This window comes from Panulirus ornatus, chromosome 68 (genome assembly GCF_036320965.1).
Source record: "Panulirus ornatus isolate Po-2019 chromosome 68, ASM3632096v1, whole genome shotgun sequence".
NCBI lineage: Eukaryota > Metazoa > Arthropoda > Malacostraca > Decapoda > Palinuridae > Panulirus > Panulirus ornatus.
Genome location: NC_092291.1, coordinates 27,369,799 through 27,394,801, shown reverse-complemented (window position 1 = coordinate 27,394,801; position 25,003 = coordinate 27,369,799). Strand labels below are relative to the sequence as shown.

General features: G+C 40.5%; 1 protein-coding gene across 4 annotated transcripts in view; it reads right to left on the bottom strand.

Moving 5' to 3' along the window:
- The window catches only part of U2af38 (U2 small nuclear riboprotein auxiliary factor 38), a 238,072-nt gene that overhangs the window by 95,920 nt on the left and 117,149 nt on the right, over positions 1 to 25,003 (bottom strand). For all 4 annotated transcript variants that reach the window (XM_071659278.1, XM_071659276.1, XM_071659279.1 and 1 more), the window contains one exon: positions 18,429 to 18,495. In XM_071659278.1, coding sequence (XP_071515379.1) covers positions 18,429 to 18,495 — 67 coding nt within the window. The remainder of the gene's footprint in view (positions 1 to 18,428; positions 18,496 to 25,003) is intronic.

Sequence of the window (25,003 nt, the reverse complement as noted above, 5' to 3'; positions counted from 1 at the left end):
CAATCTGATGCTCTGTACATGCCTTCACCCTCTCAATCAATATCCTCCCATATGATTTACCAGGAATACTCAACAAACTTATACCTCTGTAATTTGAGCACTCACTCTTATCCCCTTTGCCTTTGTACAATGGCACTATGCACGCATTCCGCCAATCCTCAGGCACCTCACCATGAGTCATACATACATTAAATAACCTTACCAACCAGTCAACAATACAGTCACCCCCTTTTTTAATAAATTCCACTGCAATACCATCCAAACCTGCTGCCTTGCCGGCTTTCATCTTCCGCAAAGCTTTTACTACCTCTTCTCTGTTTACCAAATCATTTTCCCTAACCCTCTCACTTTGCACACCACCTCGACCAAAACACCCTATATCTACCACTCTATCATCAAACACATTCAACAAACCTTCAAAATACTCACTCCGTCTCCTTCTCACATCACCACTACTTGTTATCACCTCCCCATTTGTGCCCTTCACTGAAGTTCCCATTTGCTCCCTTGTCTTACGCACTTTATTTACCTCCTTCCATAACATCTTTTTATTCTCCCTAAAATTTAATGATACTCTCTCACCCCAACTCTCATTTGCCCTTTTTTTCACCTCTTGCACCTTTCTCTTGACCTCCTGTCTCTCTCTTTTATACATCTCCCACTCAATTTCATTTTTTCCCTGCAAAAATCGTCCAAATGCCTCTCTCTTCTCTTTCACTAATACTCTTACTTCTTCATCCCACCACTCCCTACCCTTTCTAATCAACCCATATATATATATACATATATATATATATATATATATATATATATATATATATATATATATATATATATATATATATATATATATATTTTTTTTTTTTTTTTCATACTATTTGCCATTTCCCGCGTTAGCGAGGTAGCATTAAGAACAGAGAACTGGGCCTTAGAGAGAATATCCTCACCTGACCCCCTTCTCTGTTCCTTCTTTTGGAAAATTAAAAAAAACAAGAAAGGGGAGGATTTCCAGCCACCCGCTCCCTCCCCTTTTAGTCGCCTTCTACGACACGCAGGGAATACGTGGGAAGTATTCTTTCTCCCCTATCCCCAGGGATAATATATATATATATATATATATTATTTTCTATTTATTTTTTTTTATTATACTTTGTCGCTGTCTCCCGCATTTGCGAGGTAGCGCAAGGAAACAGACGAAAGAAATGGCCCAACCCACCCCCATACATATGTATATACATACGTCCACACACGCAAATATACATACCTACACAGCTTTCCATGGTTTACCCCAGATGCTTCACATGCCCTGATTCAACCCACTGACAGCACTTCAACCCCGGTACACCACATCGATCCAATTCACTCTATTCCTTGCCCTCCTTTCACCTTCCTGCATGTTCAGGCCCCGATCACACAAAATCTTTTTCACTCCATCTTTCCACCTCCAATTTGGTCTCCCACTTCTCCTCGTTCCCTCCACCTCCGACACACATATCCTCTTGGTCAATCTTTCCTCACTCATTCTCTCCATGTGCCCAAACCATTTCAAAACACCCTCTTCTGCTCTCTCAACCACGCTCTTTTTATTTCCACACATCTCTCTTACCCTTACGTTACTTACTCGATATATATATATATATATATATATATATATATATATATATATATATATATATATATATATATATATATATATATATTTTTTTTTTTTTTTTTTTTTTTCATACTATTCGCTATTTCCCGCGATAGCGAGGTAGCGTTAAGAACAGAGGACTGGGCCTTTGAGGGAATATCCTCACCTGGCCCTCTTCTCTGTTCCTTCTTTTGGAAAAAAAAAAAAAAAAAAAAAAAAAAAAAAAAAAAAAACGAGAGGGGAGGATTTCCAGCCCCCCGCTCCCTTCCCTTTTAGTCGCCTTCTACGACATGCAGGGAATACGTGGGAAGTATTCTTTCTCCCCTATCCCCAGGGAATAATATATATATATATATATATATATATATATATATATTTAATGTATGTATGACTCATGGTGAGGTGCCTGAGGATTGGCGGAATGCGTGCATAGTGCCATTGTACAAAGGCAAAGGGGATAAGAGTGAGTGCTCAAATTACAGAGGTATAAGTTTGTTGAGTATTCATGGTAAATTATATGGGAGGGTATTGATTGAGAGGGTGAAGGCATGTACAGAGCATCAGATTGGGGAAGAGCAGTGTGGTTTCAGAAGTGGTAGAGGATGTGTGGATCAGGTGTTTGCTTTGAAGAATGTATGTGAGAAATACTTAGAAAAGCAAATGGATTTGTATGTAGCATTTATGGATCTGGAGAAGGCATATGATAGAGTTGATAGAGATGCTCTGTGGAAGGTATTAAGAATATATGGTGTGGGAGGAAAGTTGTTAGAAGCAGTGAAAAGTTTTTATTGAGGATGTAAGGCATGTGTACGTGTAGGAAGAGAGGAAAGTGATTGGGTTCTCAGTGAATGTAGGTTTGCGGCAGGGGTGTGTGATGTCTCCATGGTTGTTTAATTTGTTTATGGATGGGGTTGTTAGGGAGGTAAATGCAAGAGTTTTGGAAAGAGGGGCAAGTATGAAGTCTGTTGGGGATGAGAGAGCTTGGGAAATGAGTCAGTTGTTGTTCGCTGATGATACAGCGCTGGTGGGTGATTCATGTGAGAAACTGCAGAAGCTGGTGACTGAGTTTGGAAAAGTGTGTGGAAGAAGAAAGTTAAGAGTAAATGTGAATAAGAGCAAGGTTATTAGGTACAGTAGGGTTGAGGGTCAAGTCAATTGGGAGGTGAGTTTGAATGGAGAAAAACTGGAGGAAGTGAAGTGTTTTAGATATCTGGGAGTGGATCTGGCAGCGGATGGAACCATGGAAGCGGAAGTGGATCATAGGGTGGGGGAGGGGGCGAAAATCCTGGGGGCCTTGAAGAATGTGTGGAAGTCGAGAACATTATCTCGGAAAGCAAAAATGGGTATGTTTGAAGGAATAGTGGTTCCAACAATGTTGTATGGTTGCGAGGCGTGGGCTATGGATAGAGTTGTGCGCAGGAGGATGGATGTGCTGGAAATGAGATGTTTGAGGACAATGTGTGGTGTGAGGTGGTTTGATCGAGTGAGTAACGTAATGGTAAGAGAGATGTGTGGAAATAAAAAGAGCGTGGTTGAGAGAGCAGAAGAGGGTGTTTTGAAGTGGTTTGGGCACATGGAGAGGATGAGTGAGGAAAGATTGACCAAGAGGATATATGTGTCGGAGGTGGAGGGAACAAGGAGAAGAGGGAGACCAAATTGGAGGTGGAAAGATGGAGTGAAAAAGATTTTGTGTGATCGGGGCCTGAGCATGGAGGAGGGTGAAAGGAGGGCAAGGAATAGAGTGAATTGGAGCGATGTGGTATACCGGGGTTGACGTGCTGTCAGTGGATTGAAGCAGGGCATGTGAAGCGTCTGGGGTAAACCATGGAAAGCTGTGTAGGTATGTATATTTGCGTGTGTGGACGTATGTATATACATGTGTATGGGGGGGGTTGGGCCATTTCTTTCGTCTGTTTCCTTGCGCTACCTCGCAAACACGGGAGACAGCGACAAAGTATAATAAATAAATAAATAAATATATATTTTATTTTATTTTGCTTTGTCGCTGTCTCCCGCGTTTGCAAGGTAGCGCAAGGAAACAGACGAAAGAAATGGCCCAACCCACCCCCATATACAATGTATATACATACACGTCCACACACGCAAGTATACATACCTATACATCTCAATGTACACATATATATACACACACAGAGACATACATATATACCCATGCACACAATTCACACTGTCTGCCTTTATTCATTCCCATCGCCACCTCGCCACACATGGAATACCATCCCCCTCCCCCCTCAGGTGTGCGAGGTAGCACTAGGAAAAGACAACAAAGGCCCCATTTGTTCACACTCAGTCTCAGTAGCGCAAGGAAACAGACGAAAGAAACAGCCCAACCCACCCCCATACACAATGTATATACATACACGTCCACACACGCAAGTATACATACCTATACATCTCAATGTACACGTATATATACACACACAGAGACATACATATATACCCATGCACACAATTCACACTGTCTGCCTTTATTCATTCCCATCGCCACCTCGCCACACATGGAATACCATCCCCCTCCCCCCTCATGTGTGCGAGGTAGCACTAGGAAAAGACAACAAAGGCCCCATTCGTTCACACTCAGTCTCTAGCTGTCATACAGTAATGCCCGAAACCACAGCTCTCTTTCCACATCCAGGCCCAACACAACCTTCCATGGTTTACCCCATGCGCTTCACATGCCCTGATTCAATCCACTGACAGCACGTCAACCCCGGTATACCACATTGATCCAATTCACTCTATTCCTTGCCCTCCTTTCACCCTCCTGCATGTTCAGGCCCCGATCACACAAAATCTTTTTCACTCTATCTTTCCACCTCCAATTTGGTCTCCCACTTCTCCTCGTTACCTCCACCTCCGACACATATATCCCCTTGGTCAATCTTTCCTCACTCATTCTCTCCATGTGCCCAAACCATTTCAAAACACCCTCTTCTGCTCTCTCAACCACGCTCTTTTTATTTCCACACATCTCTCTTACCCTTACATTACTTACTCGATCAAACCACCTCACACCACACATTGTCCGCAGACATCTCATTTCCAGCACATCCACCCTCCTGCGCACAACTCTATCCATAGCGCACGCCTCGCAACCATACAACATTGTTGGAACTACTATTCCTTCAAACATACCCATTTTTGCTTTCCGAGATAATGTTCTCGACTTCCGCACATTCTTCAAGGCTCCCAGGATTTTCGCCCCCTCCCCCACCCTATGATTCACTTCCGCTTCCATGGTTCCATCCACTGCCAGATCCACTCCCAGATATCTAAAACACTTTACTTCCTCCAGTTTTTCTCCATTCAAACTTACCTCCCAATTGACTTGACCCTCAACCCTACTGTACCTAATTACCTTGCTCTTATTCACATTTACTCTTAACTTTCTTCTTTCACACACTTTACCAAACTCAGTCACCAGCTTCTGCAGTTTCTCACATGAATCAGCCACCAGTGCTGTATCATCAGCGAACAACAACTGACTCACTTCCCAAGCTCTCTCATCCACAACAGACTTCATACTTGCCCCTCTTTCCAAAACTCTTGCATTCACCTCCCTAACAACCCCATCCATAAACAAATTAAACAACCATGGAGACATCAGACACCCCTGCCACAAACCTACATTCACTGAGAACCAATCACTTTCCTCTCTTCCTACACGTACACATGCCTTACATCCTCGATAAAAACTTTTCACTGCTTCTAACAACTTGCCTCCCACACCATATATTCTTAATACCTTCCACAGAGCATCTCTATCAACTCTACCGTATGCCTTCTCCAGATCCATAAATGCTGAATACAAATCCATTTGCTTTTCTAAGTATTTCTCACATACATTCTTCAAAGCAAACACCTGATCCACACATCCTCTAACACTTTTGAAACCACACTGCTCTTCCCCAATCTGATGCTCTGTACATGCCTTCACCCTCTCAATCAATACCATATATATATATATATATATATATATATATATATATATATATGGAAAGTTGTGTGGGGCCTGGATGTGGAAAGGGAGCTGTGGTTTTGGGCATTATTACGTGGCAGCTAGAGACTGAGTGTGAACGAATGGGGCCTTTGTTGTCTTTTCCTAGTGCTACCTCGCACACATGAGGGGGGAGGGGGAAGGTATTCCATGTGTGGCGAGGTGGCGATGGGAGTGAATGGGGGCAGACAGTGTGAATTGTGTGCATGGGTATATATGTATGTGTCTGTGTAAGTATATATATATGTGTACATTGAGATGTATAGGTATGTATATTTGCGTGTGTGGACGTGTGTGTGTGTATACATTGTGCATGGTGGTGGGTTGGGCCATTTCTTTCGTCTGTTTCCTTGCGCTACCTCGCAAGCGCAGGAGACAGCGACAAAGCAAAATAAATATATGAAAAATATATATATATACAGGAGGGTGAAAGGCGTGCAAGGAATAGAGTGCATTGGAACAATGTGGCATACCAGGGTCAACATGCTGTCAATGGATTAAACCAGGCCATGTAAAGCTTCTGGGGTAAACCTAGCAAAGTTCTGTGGGGCCTGGATGTAAAAAGGGAGCTGTGGCATCGGTGCATTAAACATGACAGCTAGAGACTAAGTGTGAACGAATGTGGCCTTCTTTGTCTATTCCTAGTGCTACCTTGCACACGCGTAGGGAGAGAGGGGGTTGCCATTTCATGAGTGGCTGGGTAGTGATGGGAATGGGTGAAGGCAGCAAGTATGAATATGTACAGGTGTATATATTTATATGTCAGTGTATGTACATATATGTATACATTGAAATGTATAGGTGTATATATGTGTGTGTGTGTGTGTGTGTGTGTGGGCATTTATCCATATACATATGTGTCGGTGGGTTGGGCCATTCTTTCCTCTATTTTCTTGCACTATCTTGCTAATGCGGGAGACAGCGAGTAAGTATAATAGAATAGAATACTATCATTAAATTTTAGGGCGAACACAAAGATGTTTTGGAAGGAGGTAAATAAAGTGTGTAAGACAAGAGAACAAATGGGAATATCGGTGAAGGGGCAAATGGGGAGGTGATAACAAGTAGTGATGAAAAGAGAAGATGGAGTGAATATTTTGGAGGTTTGTTGAATGTGTTTGATGATAGACTGGCAGATACAGGGTGCTTTGGTTGGGGTGGTGTGCGAAGCGAGAGGGTCAGTTAGAATTGTTTGGTAAACAGAGTAGTGAAAGCTTTGCGGAAGATGAGAGCCAGCAAGGTGGCAGGTTTGGATGGTATTGCAGTGGAATTAATAGAAAAAAAAAGGGGGGGTGACTGTTGCAAAGGTTGGTAAGGGTATTTAAGGTATGTATGGATCATGATGAAGTGCCTGAGGATTGGCAGAATACATGCATAGTGCCATTGTACAAAGGCAAAGGGGATAAAGGTGAGTGTTCAAATTACAGGGGCCTACATTTGTTGAGTATTCTTGGGAAATTATATGGAAGGGTATTAATTGAGAGGGTAAAGGCATGTACAGAATATCAGATTGGGGAAGAGGCATGGTTTCAGAAGTAATAAAGGATGTATGTATCCCTAAACATACATACCCAGACACATACATACATACATACACATGTACATATTCATACTTGCTGCCTTCATCCATTCCTGTCGTAACCCCGCAACACATGAAATAGCACCCCCTTTCCCCTACGTGTGTGCGAGGTAGCGCTAGGAAAAGACAACAAAGGCCACATTCGTTCACACTCAGTCTCTAGCTACCATGTGTAATGCAACGAAACCACAGCTCCCTTTCAACATCCAGGCCCCACAAAACTTTCCATGGTTTACCCCAAATGCTTCACATACCCTGGTTTAATCCATTGACAGCATGTCGACCCCAGTATACCACATCATTCCAATTCACTCTATTCCTTGCACGTCTTTCACCCTCCTGTATGTTCAAGCCCAGATCGCTCAAAATCTTTTTCACTTCATCCTTCCACCTCTAATTTGGTCTCCCACTTCTCGTTCCCTCTACCTCTGACACATATATCCTCTTTGTCAATCTTTCCTCACTCATTCTCTCCATGTGACCAAACCATTTCAATACACCCTCTTCTGCTCTCTCAACCACACTCTTTTTATTACCACGCATCTCTCTTACTGTTTCATTACTTAATCAAACCACCTCATACCACATATTGTCCTCAAACATTTCATTGCCAATATTTCCACCCTCCACACGCCTCTCAACCAACAGCACTGGTGGCTGATTCGGGTGAGACACTGCAGAGGTTAGTGACTGAGTTTGGTAAAATGTGTGAAAGGAGAAAGTTGAGAGTAAATGTGAATAAGAGCAAGGTAAGTTTGAATGAAGAAAAACTGGAGGAAGTAAAGTGATTTAGATATCTGGGAGTGGACTTAGCAGTGGATGGAACCATGGAAGCGGAAGTGAGTCACAGGGTGGGGGAGGGGGTGAAGGTTCTGGGAGCTTTGAGGAATGTGTGGAAGGCGAGAACATCATCTCGGAGAGCAAAAATGGGTATGTTTGAAGGAATAGTGGTTCTAACAACATTATATGGCTGTGAGGCAAGGGCTATAGATAGGGTTGTGCGGGGGAGGGTGGATGTTTTGGAAATGAAATGTTTGAGGACAATATGTGGTGTGAGATGGTTTGATCGAGTAAGTAATGTAAGGGTAAGAGAGATATATGCACTACTCCTGAAGCAGGAGTTGTGGGAGTGTGTGATAGAGTGTAGGAAAGGAAATTCTTGATTGATATGAGTAAAACTGAAAGTGGATGGCAAAAGATGGGTGATTACAGGTGCTTATGCACCTAGTCATGAGAAGAAAGATCATGAGAGGCAAGTGTTTTGGGAGCAGCTCAGTGAATGTCAGCAGTGCACCAGACTGGGCATTAGTGATGGGTGATTTGAATGCAAAGGTGAGTAATGTGGCAGTTGAGGGGATAATTGGTGTGCATGGGGTATTCAGTATTGTGAATGGAAATAATGAAGAGCTTGTGGATTTGTGTGTTGAAAAAAGATTGGTGATTGGGAATATCTGGTTTAAAAAGAGAGATATACACAAGTATACGTATGTGAGTAGGAGAGATTGTCAAAGGGCATTATTAGATTACATATTAATTAATAGGTGTGTAAAAAGAGACTTTTGGATGTAAATGTGCTAAGAGGGGCATCTGGTGGGATGTCCGATCACTATCTTGTGGAAGCAAAGGTGAAGATTTGTAGTTTTTCAAAAAAAGTGGAGAGAATGTTGGAGAGATGAGAGTGGTAAGAGTAAGTGAGCTTGGAAAGGAGACTTGTGTGAAGAAATAACAGGAGAGAGTGAGTGAAGAATGGCAAAAGGTGAAAGCAAATGAAGTGAGGGGAGTGGGTGAGGAATGGGATGTATTTTGGGAAGCAGTGATGGCATGTGCAAGTGATGCATGTGGCATGAGCTAGGTAAGACTGGGTGGGCAGATTAGAAAGGGTAGTGAGTGGTGGGATGAAGAAATAAAGTAGCTAGTCGAAGAGAAAAGTAGGTGTATGGATGATACTTACAATAAAGAGTGCAAATGACAGGGAGACATATGAGAGAAAGCAGCGGGACATCAAGAGAAAGGCTGTAAAAAGGCAAATGAGAGTTGAGGTTAGAGAGTATCAGTAAACTTTAGAGAGTAAAAAGATGTTTTGGAAGGAAGTAAATAATGTGTGAAAGACAAGAGAACAAATGGGAACATCGGAGAAGGGGGCAAGGGGGAAGTGATAACAAGTAGTGATGGAGTGAGGAGATGGAGTGAGTAGATGGAGTGAGTATTTTGAAGGAATGTTGAATGTGTTTAATGACAGAGGGGCAGATGTAGGGTGTTTTGGTCAGGATGGTGTGCGAAGTGAGAGAGTCAGGAAGATTGGTTTGGTGAAGAATAGAGGTGGTGAAAACCTTGCAGGACGAAATCTGGTAAGGTGGTGGGAATGGATGGTATTGCAATTGAATTCATCATAAAAAGGGGTAATTGTGTCGTTGATTCATTGGTATGAATATTCAATATATGAATGGATCACGGTGAAGTGCCTGATGATTGGCAGAATGCATGTATAGTGCCACTGTACAAAGGCAAAGGGGATATAGGTTAGTGTTCAAACTAAAGAGGCATAACTTTGCTGGGTATACTTGGAAACTTGTATGCCAGGGTGAAGGCATGTACAGAGCATCAGATTGGGGAGGAGCACAGTGGTTTCAGAAGTGGTAGGGGATGTGTGGATCAGGTGTTTACTTTGAAGAATATGTGAGAAATACTTAGAAAACCAGTTGGATTTGTATGTGGCTGGCATCTATGAATCTGGAGAAGGCATATGATAGGTAAGCTGCTAGAAACAGAAGTTTTTATCAAGGATGTAAAGCATGTGTACGAGTAGGAAGAAAGGATAGCGACTGGTTCCCAATGAAGGCCGGCCTATGGCAGGGATGTGTGATGTCACCATGGTTGTTTATTTTGTTTATGGATGTGGTGGTTTGGGACATAAATGCACAAGTTTTGGAAAGAGGGATGAGTATGCAGTCTGTTGGTGATAAGAGGGCCTGGGAAGTGTCAGTTTTTGTTCACCAATGATACAGCACTGGCGGTGATTCAAGTAAGAAACTGCATAAATTGGTGACTGAGTTTGGAAGATGTGTGAAAGGAGAAAGTTGAGAGTAAATGTGAATAAAACCAAATGTTATAAGGTTCAGCAAGGTCATGTTGAGGAACACATTAGTTGGGATGTAAGTTTGAATGGAGAAAAATTGGAGGAAGGGAAGTGCTTTAGATATCTGGGATTGGACTTGGCAGTAATGGAATCATGGAAGCAAAGGTAAGTCATAGGATGGGGGAAAGGGTGAAGGTTATGGGAATGATGAAGATTGTGCGGAAAATGATAACATTTATCTCGGAGCAAAAATGGGTATGTTTGAACAAATAGTAGTTTCAACAATATTATATGGTTACAAGGCATGGGCTAAATCTTTATATATATATATATATATATATATATATATATATATATATATATATATATATATATATATATATATATATATTTTTTTTTTTTTTTTTTTTTGCTTTGTCGCTGTCTCCCGCGTTTGCGAGGTAGCGCAAGGAAACAGACGAAAGAAATGGCCCAACCCACCCCCATACACATGTATATACATATGTCCACACACGCAAAATATACATACCTACACAGCTTTCCATGGTTTACCCCAGACGCTTCACATGCCCTGATTCAATCCACTGACAGCACGTCAACCCCGGTATACCACATCGATCCAATTCACTCTATTCCTTGCCCGCCTTTCACCCTCCTGCATGTTCAGGCCCCAATCACTCAAAATCTTTTTCACTCCATCTTTCCACCTCCAATTTGGTCTCCCACTTCTCGTTCCCTCCACCTCCGACACATATATCCTCTTGGTCAATCTTTCCTCACTCATTCTCTCCATGTGCCCAAACCATTTCAAAACACCCTCTTCTGCTCTCTCAACCACGCTCTTTTTATTTCCACACATCTCTCGTACCCTTACATTACTTACTCGATCAAACCACCTCACACCACACATTGTCCTCAAACATCTCATTTCCAGCACATCCACCCTCCTGCACACAACTCTATCCATAGCCCACGCCTCGCAACCATACAACATTTTTGGAACCACTATTCCTTCAAACATATCCATTTTTGCTTTCCGAGATAATGTTCTCGACTTCCACACATTCTTCAAGGCTCCCAAGATTTTCACCCCCTCCCCCACCCTATGATCCACTTCCACTTCCATGGTTCTATCCGCTGCCAGATCCACTCCCAGATATCTAAAACACTTTACTTCCTCCAGTTTTTCTCCATTCAAACTTACCTCCCAATTGACTTGACCCTCAACCCTACTGTACCTAATTACCTTGCTCTTATTCACATTTACTCTTAACTTTCTTCTTTCACACACTTTACCAAACTCAGTCACCAGCTTCTGCAGTTTCTCACATGAATCAGCCACCAGTGCTGTATCATAAGCGAACAACAACTGACTCACTTCCCAAGCTCTCTCATCCACAACAGACTTCATACTTGCCCATCTTTCCAAAACTCTTGCATTCACCTCCCTAACAACCCCATCCATAAACAAATTAAACAACCATGGAGACATCACACACCCCTGCCGCAAACCTTCATTCACTGAGAACCAATCACTTTCCTCTCTTCCTACATGTACACATGCCTTACATCCTCGATAAAAACTTTTCACTGCTTCTAACAACTTGCCTCCCACACCATATATTCTTAATACCTTCCACAGAGCATCTCTATCAACTCTATCATATGCCTTCTCCAGATCCATAAATGCTACATACATATCCATTTGCTTTTCTAAGTATTTCTCACATACATTCTTCAAGGCAAACACCTGATCCACACATCCTCTACCACTTCTGAAACCACACTGCTCTTCCCCAATCTGATGCTCTGTACATGCCTTCACCCTCTCAATCAATACCCTCCCATATAATTTACCATGAATACTCAACAAACTTATACCTCTGTAATTTGAGCACTCACTCTTATCCCCTTTGCCTTTGTACAATGGCACTATGCACGCATTCCGCCAATCCTCAGGCACCTCACCATGAGTCATACATACATTAAATATATATATATATATATATATATATATATATATATATATATATATATATATATATATATATATATATATATATATTTTTTTCATACTATTCGCCATTTCCCGCGATAGCGAGGTAGCGTTAAGAACAGAGGACTGGGCCTTTGAGGGAATACCCTCACCTGGCCCCCTTCTCTGTTCCTTCTTTTGGAAAAAAAAAAAAAAAAAAAAAACGAGAGGGGAGGATTTCCAGCCCCCCGCTCCCTTCCCTTTTAGTCGCCTTCTACGACACGCAGGGAATACGTGGGAAGTATTCTTTCTCCCCTATCCCCAGGGATAATATATATATATATATATATATATATATATATATATATATATATATATATATATATATATATATATATATAGGGTTGTGCAGCAGAGGGAGGATGTGTTGAAAATGAAATGTTTGAGGACAATATGTGCTGTGAGGTGGTTTGATTGAGTGAGTAATGAAAGGGTAAGAGAGATATGTTGTAATAAAAAGAGTGTGGTTGAGAAAGCAAAAGAGAGTGTGTGTTGAAATGGTTCGGACATATGGAGAGAATGAGTGAGGAAAGGTTGACAAAGAGGATATACGTGTCTGAGGTGGAGGGAGTAAGGAGAAGCCAGAGACCAAATTGGAGGTGGAAGGATGGAGTGAAAAAGATTTTGAGTGATTAGGCCTGAGCATGCAGGATGATGAAAGGGTTGCAAGGAATAGAGTGAATTGGAATTGTGGTATACCGGAGTCAATGTGCTGTCAAGGGACTGAACCAGGGCATGTGAAACATTTGGGACAAACCATAGAAAAGGTCAGTGTATTACACATGAAAGGTAGAGACTTAGTGTGAACAAATGTGGCCTTTTTAGCCTGTTTTCCTGGAGCTACCTCATTGATGCAAGGGGTGGAGATGCTCTTTCTAGTGGGGTGGGGTGATGCTGTTAATGGATGAAGGCAAGCAAGTATGAATATGCACATGGGTATATATGTAAATGTGTGGATTAGGTGTTTGCTTTGAAGAATGTATGTGAGAAATACTTAGAAAAGCAAATGGATTTGTATGTAGCATTTATGGATCTGGAGAAGGCATATGATAGAGTTGATAGAGATGCTCTGTGGAAGGTATTAAGAATATATGGTGTGGGAGGCAAGTTGTTAGAAGCAGTGAAAAGTTTTTATCGAGGATGTAAGGCATGTGTGCGTGTAGGAAGAGAGGAAAGTGATTGGTTCACAGTGAATGTAGGTTTGCAGCAGGGGCGTGTGATGTCTCCATGGTTTTTTAATTTGTTTATGGATGGGGTTGTTAGGGAGGTGAATGGAAGTTTTGGAAAGAGGGGCAAGTATCCAGTCTGTTGTGGATGAGAGAGCTTGGGAAGTGAGTCAGTTGTTGTTCACTGATGATACAGCGCTGGTGGCTGATTCGTGTGAGAAACTGCAGAAGATGGTGACTGAGTTTGGTAAAGTGTGTGAAAGAAGAAAGCTGAGAGTAAATGTGAGTAAGAGCAAGGTTATTAGGTACAGTAGGGTTGAGGGACAAGTCAATTGGGAGGTAAGTTTGAATGGAGAAAAACTGGAGGAAGTGAAGTGTTTTAGATATCTGGGAGTGGATTTGGCAGTGGATGGAACCATGGAAGCGGAAGTGAATCATAGGGTGGGGGAGGGGGCGAAAATTCTGGGAGCGTTGAAGAATGTGTGGAAGTCGAGAACATTATCTTGGAAAGCAAAAATGGATATGTTTGAAGGAATAGTGGTTCCAACAATGTTATATGGTTGCGAGGCGTGGGCTATGGATAGAGTTGTGCGGAGGAGGGTGGATGTGCTGGAAATGAGATGTTTGAGGACAATATGTGGTGTGAGATGGTTTGATCGAGTAAGTAATAATAGGGTAAGAGAGATGTGTGGTAATAAAAAGAGTGTGGTTGAGAGAGCAGAAGAGGGTGTTTTGAAGTGGTTTGGTCACATGGAGAGAATGAGTGAGGAAAGATTGACCAAGAGGATATATGTGTCAGAGGTGGAGTGAACAAGAAGTGGGAGACCAAATTGGAGGTGGAAAGGTGGAATGAAAAAGATTTTGTGTGATCGGGGCCTGAACATGCAGGAGGGTGAAAGGAGGGCAAGGAATAGAGTGAAATGGAGCGATGTAGTATACTGGGGTTGACGTGCTGTCAGTGGATTGAATCAAGGCATGTGAAGCGTCTGGGGTAAACCATGGAAAGCTGTGTAGGTATGTATATTTGCGTGTGTGGACGTATGTATATACATGTGTATGGGGGTGGGTTAGGCCATTTCTTTCGTCTGTTTCCTTGCGCTACCTCGCAAACGCGGGAGACAGCGACAAAGCAAAAAAAAAAAAAAAATATATATATATATATATATATATATATATATATATATATATATATATATATATATGTATAGGTATGTATATTTGCGTGTGTGTACGTGGATGGGTTGGGCCATTTCTTTCATCTGTTTCCTTGCACTGCCTCACTAACGCGGAAGACAGCGACAAAGCAAAATAAAAAAAATAATAAAAAGCATGTATACTTATATGTATATGTACACGTACATGTACATGTAAACTATGGAAAGGTTTGTGGAGCCTGGATGTGGATAGGGAGCTGTGGTTTTAGTGCATTACTCATGACAGCTAGAGACTGAGTGTGAACAAATGTGGCCTTTTTTGTCTGTTTCACATGCCCTGGTTCAGTCCATTGACAGCACGTCGCCCCCAGTATACCACATCATTCCAATTCACTCTGTTCCTTTCAGTCCTCTCATCCTACTGTATGTTCAAGCCCCAATCGCTCAAAATCTTTTTTACTCCATTCTTCCACCTCCAATTTGGTCTCCCACTTCTTGTTCTCTCCACCTCTGACACATATATCCTCTTTGTCAACCTTTCCTCTCTCATTCTCTCCATATGTCCAAACCATTTCAACACACCTTCTTCTGCTCTCTCAACCACACTCTTTTTATTTCTACACATCTCTCTTACCCTTTCATTACTTACTCCATCAAACCACCTCACACCACATATTGTCCTCAAACATTTAATTTCTAGCACATCCACCCTACTCCATACAACCCTGTCTATAACTCATGCCTCGCAACCATATAACATAGCTGGAACTACTATTCCTTTAAATATACCTATTTTTTTCTCTCTGAGGTAACATTCTCTCCTTCTACATATTCTTCATCACTCCCAAAACCTTTGCCCCCTCCCCGACCTTGTGACTCACTTCTGCTTCCATGGTTCCATTCACTGCTAAGTCCACTCCCAGATATCAAATACACTTCACTTCCTCCAGTTTTCCTCCATTCAAACTTACATCCCAATATACTTGTCCCTCAACCCTACTGAACCTAATAACCTTGCTCTTATTCACATTTACTCTCAACATTCTCCTTTCACACACTTTTCTAAACTCAGTCACCAACTTCTGCAGCTTCTCACTCGAATCAGCCACCAGAGCTGTATCATCAGCAAACAACAACCGATGGCCTCGACTGGGGCTTCAGCTGCCTGTTTTGTCTCAAAAAAAATAATTGAGGACCAAAGTTAGTTCACAGGCACACTCCTTTAGTACACAAGGAAGTATGCCATCAAGTCCATAAACCTTGGCCACCTTGATCTCAAAGAGTACTTGTAAGACCCCTGCAAAAGTAAATTACAGGTGATGGTATGGGTTCAGTGGATGGAGATGAGGGTAGGAAACTAGAAGCATAAATCATCCAAAGTTGAATCAGAGAAACACAAGGTACCAAAAAGAGCAATCTTATCAGTTGGAGAACTAGGTATAGACTGATCATGTCAGAAGAAAGGAGGAAAGGTTGAATTACATAAGCTGCTAGCATGTTTATGGTTAAGGATCAGAGGAATTTGTCAGTCAAAGAAGCCCAATCAACACACTTTCTTTTTATGAATGTGTTCCTGACTATGAAAAACAACTGCAATGACTCCAAGCAGAAATACAGGTAAGGTGGGTTTCATGGGAAGGGAAGAGTTTCATGACCCAGTAAGCTTTGTCCCTAGTGCATAAGGCATCAGGGAAGGAGCAGTAAGGATGAGAAAGATTTAGTACAAGATGAGATGTAAAACTCCATTCCAACCAAGGTAACCTATGCTATCCATTCAGCACAACATGAGGCATCCAGACCAGCAAAGCAATGCCTTTCTGTTGGGAAATTCAGTAAAGAAGCCATCCTGGGGATGACCACTGAGCTCTCCCAAAGAGCCAAAGGTGGCATTCAGGGGGGATGGATGAATGAAGGCAAGTATGAATTTGTACATGTGTATATATATGTACATGTACGTATATGTGCATATGTTATGTATATGTACGTGTATGTGTGTTTATGTATACATAAATGTGTATGCGAGTGGATGGGTTGTTCTTCGTCTGTTTCCTGATGCTACCTCACTGACGCGGGAAACAGTGATCAAGTATAATAATAATATAATAATACATATATAGGGTGGGTGTACCCAATCAGTAAGATTATAGTCGGACAACCCTGTTGGGGCACAATTAGTATATTTATAGTGAGAGAGTTCAGAAGTGAAAAAGAGGTCAAGTGTAATGGTAGAATGGCCATGACAGTCTGGAACTTGTGTTGGGTGAAAACTGTTCCATATTGTTAAGGAGGTAGAGCCTAATCTTCCCTTGTGGTGTATACTGAAATCCCCTACATAGAGCATTTCAATGTATGGGTGTGAAGAGAATAATGCTTTGTAACAGAAAGTCAAACCACCAAGAGGAGTATCACATTTATGAGATTTATAACAAAATATGGCAACATAAACATAACGTAAAATCAGCATTCATAAGAAATATTAATATTTCAACTTACAAAGCAAGCTTGTCCTTAATCAGGCATAGCCTAACCCTTCAAACCAATCATACTTAGATTTAATGACAGACAAACTTGGCGTTGGAACTATGGGGGAAGGACATTTGAGACAGTAAGGAAGGCTTTACATGCAATTATGGCAATTTTTTAAGTTGCTTTCTAGGATACATCATAGTTAAAACTTTTATCTGCATCATTAAAATCATTAATCTGTTGACCTTGTTTGCCTACTGTGATATTTGAAATAAGAGGGCTTTAATAAGAGTTTAATGTGATGGAGGGCATTTAATACAAAAATAATAATCACAATACCTATCTGGACAAGAAAAGCTTGTTTTTCTAACTCTTTCTGTGCAAAGCCCAAATTTCCCAGTTCACATTTTTGTCCTGTACCTGAATTTCAGTAATCTACACTCATGCATCTATTAACTCTTTCTGTGCATGACAAAGCTTTTCCAAGTCTGTCTGTTCCATGCAAGATGTGCATTATGTCATTTTAAAAGCATGCCTCTACTGTCTACCATTATTCCAATCCCACTCAAATGGGGGAGAGGGGGAATCAAGTACACACAGCCTCTGCAAAATCCCTCACCCCTTTGTTTTTAATAATTTTTGAGAAAGCAAAGTACTCCACTCAGATATTATTTTTCTAAGCGATTAGTGTGGATATTTATGGCACACAAAGAAGTCTTCCACAACTTAAGAGTTCCAATCAGTAAGGATCACTCACTACTAATAACATCACACACAACAAAATAGAAATCCTATAAAGTTTCTGAATATGGACTATAAAATATGGCCAGTGTGTAAACACACACATGGTAAAAGATTCAAACCAATGTTATTTATATATTCTGGGCACTGCATGGCAAATAAACTTGGGAGATATTAGAGGAAGGATAAAAGTACATCTAAAAAGTGCTAAAACATTCTCTCATTGTTATCAATTTCCTTGCTAACTGATATGATTAAGGCCCCTTGATAATAAGAATCAGATTAGAATGTTTAACTGGAAATGGTGCTTTTGACAAAACAGATGTAATACTGGCATATTTATCATATACTGACACTGATTGGGTAAAAATGACAAGCTTCTATGACTGAAACTTATAAGATGAGCAGGAAAAGACTGACTAAATCCAATTGCAATATCACAATGCTTAATGATAAATCACATGCAAAGTGAGTATATGTGAAGAAAGTGTTTGGAGGAATGCGGATTAAATCATTGTAGTCTGACAAAAAAAAGTAAAAATAATATTCAGTACACTTACAGTGTGATCCATCAGCTGATTTAGCCGAGTTCTGGGGGTTGCAGTACAGGTTGAGGATGAGTACCGTCTGTAAGGTGCAGCAAGAGTTCACTTCTTTATTCAAATAAGAATAAGATTAAACCAACAGCATAATTTGTATTATGTGACAAAACACTGTACTGAGAAGTGACTTGGTAGATTTCAAGCCAAAGCTAAATTAAAAATCTGAGTACTTCCATAGTACAATATCACCTTAGGATATGACAACAGGCTACTTGTCTGATACTTCATTAATTTTCATTCAAAAAACATTGTCCTCTCCTTTTCACATTACTGAAATTGACAGAAAATATGGTATATTCAATGTGCATATGAAAAGTTAGATAAATTGATCTAAAATGAGAATGAATATGGCTGCACAACGACACTATGGAAGGCTCAGATATCTTAAATTTAACATGACCTTTCCAAAGTGACAATTATATCCTCATCACTATAGTAAGCTTCACTTCCTCTCTACCAAAGCAAGGAGCATTTTGAAAAGTGCCATCCCTAGAATTTGATGTTAAGCTATTGTTTCTCTTTTAAAGCTTTAAAATGAGTTATCAGTTACTTAAAGTCAAGTGCATATGCTTATTATCAATACATGTACATGAAAAAAGTTCAAAAATAAAGAGTTAGATATGCAGTGTCTTCATAGTTATACAAAAATTAATAAATCAACCTAGAAATGACAGTAATAAATGCCATAAATAATAACTGATGATAAGTCTATTTCCTGGTGCTACCTCGCTGATGCAGGAAACAGTGATTAAGTATAATAAATATGTCCAAAAATATGAATATGTTCTGATGGGAAGATTAGTTTTTCAATGAGGGATGCCTATCAAGTTATATTGTCATCACAGCAGCATCCATATATCAAGTCTTATTTCTTCAACAAAATATTCACATCTCCATATAAACATTTTCCAAGTTGGTAAGGAATCAAGGCACAAAAAAAATATGGATATCATCCTTTATGTATATGAAAACTGCCTTATAAGGTTGTCTAAGTATTTTCATATTAAATTTCACCACTTACACTCTAGAGATGGCAAAATTATTGTTGTATTTCTTGATGTTCAATCATAATCCACTCACCTTGATGTTTTGATATACTTCCTCCTAATTCTGACCAATCTGATAATACAGGTCTCTACATTTTTTTTTAAAAAACATTTGATTAATGAAACCTTACAAACATCTGTGTCGATTTCATAGCTGACAACCCTTTATATGACCTTTGGTTATTCATTCCATTTCTAGAACACCAGAGTCAAGAGCAGCTCTCATAGTTGGGTGCTGTTCTGCTCACATATACATGACAGTCAGTTTTTGATCCCCTTATACTAGCATTGGCAATGAGAAACACAAGCTTTATTCTATTTGTTTTTTAATGCTCCAGTTACACACAAAAGTCAACATCAAGGCCGGGCCTTAATTGAAATAAAAGAGATTACTGAAAGGGAAAAAGAAGACACAAGGAAAAGTATTTACAAAATTTTGGAGGAAGCAAAATACCTGTTTTTTTAAAAGTGCAAGGTCATAGTTATTGGGAAAGACATGAGATGGTAGAGAGCTCCAAAGCCTTGAGGAGTGGATAAGGAAATAGTTATCATCACAGCCGGCCCCTGAGTTGTCAACGGCCACATAATAATCATGATGCAACAGCTTATCGAGTACTGCACTGCATGGTCTAGCTAATGGTGGGGGCACACAAGCACCCAGCCCTCAGGAGTAAAAACCAAAATATTACCAAAAGAAGATGGAAAGTGAACCAACTTTATGGTTTTGGGCGAGTAAATCAAGTTTTGAAGTTAGCCTGGGAGAGCTGATAAGTCAAGCCACTTTCAACTTGATCCCATCAACTAAGGATGCAGAGCTAGAATTACCCCACACGTGAGAGCAAAAGAAATTTCATCAACTAAACATGATTCTCAGTTTCCATGAAACAGATTCAGCAATTTCTCTTTTGCCAGGTTTCCAACATAAAGTGGATGTTACATCTGATACCATTACTAGGGTAAAGATGATTTAGATGCCTCCCAGCTTTATCTATAAAAAGAAAGTGATAATTATGGTATCTGATAATGAACCAATGTTTGGATTCCTGTACTGGCTAAAATTTCATCTCTTATTCTGCACTCTCAAGACCCAAAAAGCAGTTTTAGCAGTGGAGAGAGAGAGAGAGAGAGAGAGAGAGAGAGAGAGAGAGAGAGAGAGAGAGAGAGAGAGAGAGAGAGAGAGAGAGAGAGAACCATGTGTGAAAAGAAAAAGTTCAGAAAATAAAAATATGAAAAGCGGAGCAGACTGTGAATCTATGAAGCATGGCCACCTATAATGGTCCTGTTTAGACCAGCCACTAAGATTCCACCCTCCAAACTAAGGTTATTCAGTTGTAAAATATTTTCCAGATGCATACATTAGAAAGGTGCTCTCTGCAACAAGGTTGAGCCTGTCAGAATCCTAAAAATTAGTTTTCTATAAAAGGTATCAGAACCTATTATATCACATTGTCCTCATCATGGCTTACTTCCCATACTACCCAGAAATTGCCTATGCTTTAGAGGGTGGCAGATGAGTGACAGGGGTAATCCAAAATCAACAAGCAACCAGCTTTTTTCTGCCATAACTTAGTCATTACTATGAATTCTGTTGATAGTGATGTGCAGCCTACTCTCAGAGGAGGCAAAAGAAAGAAGAATCAGTGGAAGAAATGGAAGCAAAGAAGAAAAGAATCAAAAGTGCTGCAGAGTGCAATACGCTCATCTTTGAAGTCAGGTACAGATATGCAAGCATTACTGGGAACTAAGCTACCAAATCATACATCATGTGTATCTGCTGACAGGAAGAGAGAGGGCTCCGGTGGTATAGAGTAATGGCCCCTCTCTTGACCCCTGCAAATTTTAGGTATGCTCGTAAGATCACATTTACTTGCATGATTCCACTGCCAGTGAAAACGAGGGCTTAAGTGATAGTGAATTCACCCCTCCCAATACCCCAGCTAACTCAAGGAATATCCCATCCTCAATCCTATTTACAATCCCTTACGTAGTAAGCTGTTGACAGAAGCCACCCAAGGTCCTACTTTCTGTCTTCATCAAAACGACAAAGTTAGTCCTGCCATCTTCTCCATACATGCACCTTACTGACTTTGAGTCCCTAAACATTGATAACATCTGACAATGTCTGTACCCTAACTACAACTGTTTTCCAGTTTTGCCTAAGCCTAATTCTATGAATTTTATAACTTTCTATGGCTATCTAAACTCCTGCCATGAGGCCATTACCTCCTCTTACCCACAAACCAAGATCCTCTACCTCCTCTCATTGAAACTCTTACATTCATGACTGCTGGGACCATTCTCCTAATACTCTGGATCTGTTTTTCATGCTGTAGCTACACAATCTTGCCCCTAGTTGGTTCGTATAAATATGCTCTCATAAATGTATCTATTTTAATGGCACATCCCCCTCCAGCAGCCCTTTCTAAACAAGGTGATGCTACTGTTTCTGCCAAACACACAGCAGAGGTTATTGTTGTTGTAATGGAAGCATTTATCCCCTCTTCCTCCAATACTACCTCTTATTCCAAAATCTGGTTCAGCAATTCATATTTTGAGGCTATTCATGCAAGAAATAAGATATATAGGGCTTAGAAAAACTCTCCTTCCTCCAACTTTCATTCAGCAGTTATCAATGTCTGTAATCACTGCAAGGACATTATCACTGAGGTAAAGTGTTTTTTATCCACAGATAGGTCTTTCTGGTCTTCAGCGAATAGCATCAGTAACAACTTATGTTGCCTACATTTTCCTTCACTTTTCCATCCTGAGATACTACAGCTGTCTCTCCTATTGACAAAGCAACTCTCATTCTTATTTCTACTCTAATTCTACCTTGGATGGCTCTACCATTTCTTCATCCCCCTGATGCCCTGTTACTAATCCTATGCCGCTGCCTGAAATCTCTTTTTGGACTATCCAAAAAGCTTATGGATCTGATGGCATCCATCCCCTTGTACTGAAAGAAAGTGCCTCCAAACTTCCGTCTATACTTGCTCATGTTTCATTTCTGTTTAAAGTCCAGAACTTTTACTTCTTAAAATCATGCATTTGTACATCCCATCTCAAAGAAGGGTAACTGTTCTAACACTTCTACCTAGCATCCTAATGCTTTGAATCCCTCCTCAACTTCCACATCTTTAGACATCTTGAATCTCACAATCTTCTTTCTGATCACCAGTATGGCTTCGGTAAAACAAGATCCACAGGTGACATCCTCTTCTATCTTACTAATGTCTGGTCATCATCTCTGAAAGATTTTGGGGTGTCCTATATAGTTACCCGTGACATATAACGGTGTGGCATTGGGGTCTCATTCCTAAGCTCCCCTCTTTTGGCTTCCTTTCCTCACTTTGCTCACTCATATATAGTTTCATCTCTGGCTGCTCCATCACCATAGTTGATGATGGATCAGCCTCTCCCCTTTCTCCACCAACACTGTTATCCTTCAAGGTTCTTTACTGTCCCCTACAATTTCTCTCCTTTTTATCAGTGATTTCCTTTCTTCTACAAAAACAAATGCACTCATATGCTGACAACTCAACAAAGCTTTCCTCCAAGTATTTCAAATATGCTCCTTCTCTCACTTGATCTGCACCTCATCTCAACACTACTTCCTCAGTAAACTCGGACTTGGACAGGATATTTCAGAGGAGTAGAGGAAATCCAATTAAGCTTAATGCCTCCAAGACCCATTTTCCACCTATCTATCAAGAATTCCTCATATGTTTCCTCTTCCTTTGATGGATCAGTAATTTCACCTTTTGACTCCATGAACATACTTGATATTACTGTAACACCCACCCTATTTTGGAATACTCACATTATGGAAATAGATAAGAAACAAGGCATCCTGTTTGTTAAATATTTTTCTTATGAACAGTTGCTCTTTTATACAAAGTAGTGATCCATCCTTATGTGTATTAATGCTCTCATATCTGGAGTTGTTCTAGCCCTGAATATTTACTGAACAGAGTTGAGATGAAAGTGGTCCGACTTATCAACTCTCCCTGCCTAACCTCACAACTTGAACTGCTTGCCCTATGCTGCAATGCTGGTTCACTCCTCTCTTCTCTAGGTATTATTCTTTTTTTCTCAAGAGCTCGACTATTCAATATTTGGCAAAGTACCACATCACATGATTACTGTGTGACCGTTGGCAACTCAGTAGTAGCCTGTTTTGATCACTGTTTCTTTCCTGCCAGTACTTTTAAAAATTCTAGTGGACTTCACTGAACTATAAGAGAGTGTTGATGACACTAAAGCCATCACAGATTGATAAATATTGTAAACATTCATGTAATGGGAATAATTACCTCAATATAATTGCTTTATAATATTTACTATGTGATGCATAAAGTAAAAAAAAGTGTAAAGCCTAAAACAGCATTGGAAATTGATAGAGATCGTTCACATTTTGCTAAGTTGATAGTAATTACCTCAATATGATCACTTTGTAATAGTAAAGTTGTTATAAACAAATGCATATCTGAAAAAACAAAAACAATGTAAGGCCCTATGCAATGTCACAAACTGATATCACTAACATTTATGCAAAAGTGATTGTAATTACCTTCATATAATCATTTCATAATGTATGTATGTATGTATGACTCATGGTGAGGTGCCTGAGGATTGGCGGAATGCGTGCATAGTGCCATTGTACAAAGGCAAACGGGATAAGAGTGAGTGCTCAAATTACAGAGGTATAAGTTTGTTGAGTATTCCTGGTAAATTATATGGGAGGGTATTGATTGAGAGGGTGAAGGCATGTACAGAGCATCAGATTGGGGAAGAGCAGTGTGGTTTCAAAAGTGGTAGAGGATGTGGGGATCAGGTGTTTGCTTTGAAGAATGTATGTGAGAAATACTTAGAAAAGCAAATGGATTTGTATGTAGCATTTATGGATCTGGAGAAGGCATATGATAGAGTTGATAGAGATGCTCTGTGGAAGGTATTAAGAATATATGGTGTGGGAGGCAAGTTGTTAGAAGCAGTGAAAAGTTTTTATCGAGGATGTAAGGCATGTGTACGTGTAGGAAGAGAGGAAAGTGATTGGTTCTCAGTGAATGTAGGTTTGCGGCAGGGGTGTGTGATGTCTCCATGGTTGCTTAATTTGTTTATGGATGGGGTTGTTAGGGAGGTGAATGCAAGAGTTCTGGAAAGAGGGGCAAGTATGAAGTCTGTTGTGGATGAGAGAGCTTGGGAAGTGAGTCAGTTGTTGTTCGCTGATGATACAGCGCTGGTGGCTGATTCATGTGAGAAACTGCAGAAGCTGGTGACTGAGTTTGGTAAAGTGTGTGAAAGAAGAAAGTTAAGAGTAAATGTGAATAAGAGCAAGGTTATTAGGTACAGTAGGGTTGAGGGTCAAGTCAATTGGGAGGTAAGTTTGAATGGAGAAAAACTGGAGGAAGTAAAGTGTTTTAGATATCTGGGAGTGGATCTGGCAGTGGATGGAACCATGGAAGCGGAAGTGAATCATAGGGTGGG